The sequence below is a fragment of the Suillus discolor genome, assembly GCF_016758755.1.
Source record: "Suillus discolor strain FC423 chromosome Unknown F5147scaffold_456, whole genome shotgun sequence".
NCBI lineage: Eukaryota > Fungi > Basidiomycota > Agaricomycetes > Boletales > Suillaceae > Suillus > Suillus discolor.
Genome location: NW_024541703.1, coordinates 6,017 through 11,232, shown reverse-complemented (window position 1 = coordinate 11,232; position 5,216 = coordinate 6,017). Strand labels below are relative to the sequence as shown.

Below are 5,216 nucleotides of genomic sequence, written 5' to 3'. Positions count from 1 at the left end.
CTCCTGGCCATACAAGAAACACATAAAAGCAAGAACACTGGCCGTTTCCCTTCCTACAAGAATATCATGCCCCTTCAATCGCCTCCCATTTTCTTCACTAGCGCCTCTGATTCCTCTCAATTATCATGGTCACATTTTAACCTGGATAGCGCGTCCGCAGTGTCCATTTTTTTCGGAGGCAAAGCAGCCGTATCTGCATTTGCATTACAACCGCTGTATGGTCGTATATGGCATGGGTGGTACAACGCACCTGGATGCCATGCAATTGTGTGGGAGCTGGTTAGAACATTGTTGCAGGGTCCCTTCTCATCGTATTCAGAGAGACTCGCGCTTTCCCTGGGCCTAGATGGCAAGGAAGGACCGAAATACATTGCATCGCGGTCAGGAACGGTCATGCAGCACACTCGCCATCTCGCCTACGTGCTTAGCAGCTGGAGGGGCCAGGAGTGCAAGCCAGTGGTCGTGGGTCAGAGGATCAGCCCGACGCCGATGCAATTGATGATCGTGGACTTCAAGAAGAAGGTGCTGACGGGAAATGACACGCTACCCCCAAGAAGCTCTCGCCACTCTTCATTGCCCATGATCGCCAGCGCCGCTAGCATCGCAGCTTGCGCCATTTGTGCTAGTGTTGAGGATTGGTTATCCTTCAAGATGATTCTGCTTGGGATAATCTCCTCTGGAATCACTTCTTCCATCATGTCCACTGGGAATATAACCCTTGAACGGCTCAAACCGGCACATGGAGTTCCACGCGGAGACGGCATGCTACTATCGGATACTCGTATTGTAATATTGAGGGGCAACGAGGAGGATGTTAACGCTGTGACCAAGGGGAAACTGCGACTGGAGCTCAAAGGAGGGGGTTACACCGTCCTTCTCTGCGCGTTCATAGCGTTGTTGCAAGTTACCCTACAGCTCGCTTTCATGCCTTTCGGATCGCTACCAGGACAACTCATGTTCCTGTTATCACTACTAGTGTCTGGGGCATGCAACCTATATCTCTCAGCCAAGGAAGATGAAGTGCAATCAAGGGCCCTCATCACCCTACTGAATACTCCGGAGGTGAAAACGTACCAAGCCAGTTCTAGAGCAACCGCTGCCGTTCTGGCATGCTTAGCGCTCTGTTGGGAGTCTAGCACACCACCTACGCAAGTCCTCCAGGAGATTGTCCCCATCAAACCAAAAGCGTGGAAGGCCTGGTCTGAGTTTGTCGTGGAGAATATCAGGGAGAAGAGGACTCAATTCGTGTGGGGGGAGAACGAGTCAACGGACTGTCTAGATGAACGAGAAAATAAGCTTCTACTCGAGCTCATCGATGACGCTCATGCAGCGCACGACCAGTATATTAAGGATCACACTATCACATAGCTATACCGGTATCTGCGCCATGTACATAATGCTTAAATCTGCACAAAGCAAATCTTATTAATTTACAAACAAATATGCAAAATTTCTCGTTCAGACCTTCTGCTCGTGCGCATACACTGGTTTCTTCCGCCGGGCTTGTGGGTCTGATGGTTGTGTATGTTCGAAGAGAATAAAAACGTCAAGTTTAGTGCTTATCATAGGAACAAAAGGTTATGTAATACGCGTAGAGTGTTTGAAACGACGGCTTGTTTCCAACCTCCTTGTGCGCAGACCCGCCTGTAATCTAGGAACAATTCAAGCCAATGGTCACTCAATACTGCGAGTCGTCGTGCCAGCCTGGCAAAATGTGTGAAGAGCCATCGCGGAGGCATCCTCAGTCTATCATGATGCCAGTGTGCAGCACGCCATAGTTCCTTCACTGCTAATGATCTCGTCAGATTTCAGACATAAGAGTGAGTCGATCAGCACGTCCTTTCATCTATGTACGTGCGAGGTTGTAGCCACTGAATTACTTGCACTTTCAAACGAAAGACTGCAGGTGCCATGAGAACTTCAAGTTTGAAAGCAGTCATCTCGGCACTGACGGGGATGACATCTGACATCTGAAAACAGGAGCACCTACTTGACATTTACATGAATTTTCAAAGGGTGCAACTGCGTCTCTGATGAAATCAGTTTTCGGTGCGCTATCACGAATCAGCAGCAACATCTGAGTGTCTTTCTTTGGTATCCAACCCTTTCACTTCGTATCTCTTCCAGTCTTGCGAGAATCGCATCGGAGATGTTCCAAGGAGGACGGGCCCGTTGTCGCACTGGTATGTCCGTGAAATGCAGGAGTAAAAAACTCGTGCTGTTTGTTATGGTTGCACTTGCAATACACGACGCGTTTGAGCTTACATTGTAGGGAAAGACGAGTAGACACGAACAATATCTGCCATGCTGCCACGTCGATACGACTCCCCACCGAAATGAAAAACCCAAATCTAGGCGTTCTGTGCACAGTGGGTACCAAGGATAGGATGGAGCGCAGATATGACACAACACTAGCACTTCTCGGCCCAACTAGCAAAAGATTATGTCCCAGGCTTGTGCGACGGCTGTAGTACAGGAATCTTCCTCACTCCTGTGCACCTCTTCTCATCTTTGATGATCTTTCCTTTGGGGGTATGAGGATATGCCAGTGGAGCACTGGAGCAGGACACTCAGTGTTCCAAAAACCAGTCACGATAAGCTTCAAGTCAAGTGTTCCCTGCAGTCGAACTTCACGTGCAACGATTATTTGTCAAGTTGAGCTCGTTGATGACGCTCATGAAGTACGACCAGTATATTAGAATTCACAATACATTTATTACATTGTTGTACCTGCGCCATGTCCATATGCCCCTTACCTTTCACAAAGCAACGCAAAGGTTGCTTTCTGTCGGTCTTCAATATTTTAATAGTATTGCCCGTTCTTAATTTGACGTTCCTGTTGTGACTTCATACAGACCATCCCCGGGACGCCATCCAAGTACCTCACTCCAGAACTCCAAGATTGGCTGCCATTCCTCCCTTAAGCTTGCGCGTGGCATACCCTCACCCGCACGCTCCACATCCTTTACTCGAGAGAAACCCTTCCTGAATGCAACTAGCGCCTCATTCTTGAGCTCACGTGGGCGGCGAAACACAAGAACAGGCGTCTCGCATGGTTTCGAGAGCGTTGGGTATGAGAGCAGCGGGCCAGAAATGGTGACGAGCGAACCAAAAGGCCGCATGGGGGTCTCTTTGTTGGTCATACGCGACTGTGATGAAAGTTCTAGCTCACGACGCCACCATTGCAGGCATGCTTCGGCTGCAACACTTCCGCCTTGCGCGAATCCGAACAAGTGTATGCGATGTGGAGGCCATCCACATTCACCCATTAGATGGCCGAAGATATGCTTCAGAAGATTGAGTGCAGGGCTGGGGTCTGGTCGTTCGATGAGATCACCGAGCTGGTCGAAGGAAGGATACCACTGAAAAGCCTGTTCGTACAGGAAGGGGACACTAGTACATTGTCAAGCTCGATAAACATACGATCGAAATGTTTGAACAGACACGTACAGATCGGGTGCGCGGAGCGCGAGGGTGGCTGTTTGCGGGAGCTTGAGTGATCTCCCAAGGCGCGCAAAGGGGACATTAGTGTCACCTGTTCATCGATGACTCGGTTCGGATTAGTTGCCCTAGTTAAGTGGTTCGACGCCACGCTCACCAAGCCCGTGGAGGAGAATAAGGAGGTTCTCGTCCGTTCCGTCGTCACTAGGGGAGTAGGAGAATTGCGTGGGGATGGCAGAGGCCTGTGGAACAGGTTTTACGCGCAGAGAAGTGACGGATGCCTCTGCGAGGACGTGGATGTCTGAGGAATTCATTCAAGAAGAGTTTCTTCTGATTGTTACTCTGAACCACTAGTACTGTCACTTATCAATATCTATCTTATCTGATCTTGACACGTGCTAATCTACTGCATGGAAGTGCCTCCGGTCCATCAGATAAAAACAAGTTCCTCGTTATTACTGTGGGAGCCTACATGAATCATATGGCTACTTAATGTGTTTAGAACGACACCATCACCGGTTTTTGTGGCTCTTCCCATTTGAATTTGAATGGACCACTTGGCGACGAGCCGTTGCATTCACTTGTGACGAACACAATCCATCCTCCTCGTCAACAAGAAATTATCGAAAAATAACTGGCATATAATCCCGCTAGACTCGCCGAACATTACCGCAATAGAATTAACTGGAAACTTCGGTAAGGTACGTGTATATAACATCTATAATCCCTGCGACCATAATCGCACCATACGCTTCCTGGAACGTCACATGACAACCAAAAACCAAAAAAGAACAAACAGAAGCCCTAACGGGGCTGCGTCAGAACCACCTACTAACATAATTTGGCTAGGAGACTTCAACCGTCATCATCCTATGTGGGAAATGACATCGAACGACCACCTTTTCACCGCTGCGAACCTAGACGCAGCGGATGTACTAATAGAACTTCTAGCTGCATATAACCTTGTACAAGCGCTCCCACCGTCCATAGCCACCCTCGAAGCATCCAACACCAAAAACCACACAAGGCCAGATAATGTATTCTGCTCCGCAGAAATTATAGATATGTTCACCCAATGCTCTGTCGAATACCAACTACGCCCTGTTATCACTGACCATTTCCCCATCATCAGCACCCTAGATCTAAACCCTGAACGCACAGTCCCCATCCTGAAATTCAACTACCGTGAAACTGATTGGAAGACGTTTCGCGAAAAACTAACAATCAAACTTGAACCCAACCCGCAGCCTCAAGAAATCACAACCCAAGCTCAATTTGAAGACGCCTACACCCGACTCATCAATGCAATTGCCGAAACCGCAAAGGAGGAAGTCCCGATAGCCAAACAATCACCCTACGCGAAAAGATGGTGGACGAAGGACCTTGACACGGAACGAAAGCACATCAAGAAACTCGGACACAAAGCAAGACGAAAACTCTCACACCGCAACGACCCAATACATGAAGAACTCAGAATAGCAAGAAACAAACTCTCGGAACACATCAAGAACGCAAAGAAGGACCACTGGGAAGAATGGCTCGAAACGCTGACACTTGCAGGTACATGGGACTTCCATCGCTACGCTTCAAGCTGCCCCGATGACCAGTTTCACACTCGAATCACAACACTAAAAGACCCAGAAGCAAATCCCTCCGACCCCAAGAACGCAACGCAAGACAATGCGCGCAAGAGTGAACTTCTCTACGGCATGTTTTTCCGACAACAGCCAGAGAACGACTACGTCGACCCAAATGTGAACTATCCACCCCCCATT

The 5,216-nt window shown here is 48.8% G+C and overlaps 1 protein-coding gene across 1 annotated transcript; it reads left to right on the top strand.

The window, feature by feature from the left end:
* Positions 1-4,028: 4,028 nt before the first annotated feature.
* F5147DRAFT_526709 (uncharacterized protein) lies at positions 4,029-4,232 on the top strand (the record flags this gene model as incomplete). The annotated part of the gene is made up of 1 exon (XM_041430008.1): positions 4,029-4,232. A coding segment is annotated over one exon (204 nt), but the record flags the coding sequence as incomplete, so codon positions are not given.
* Between the last annotated feature and the right edge of the window lie 984 nt (positions 4,233-5,216).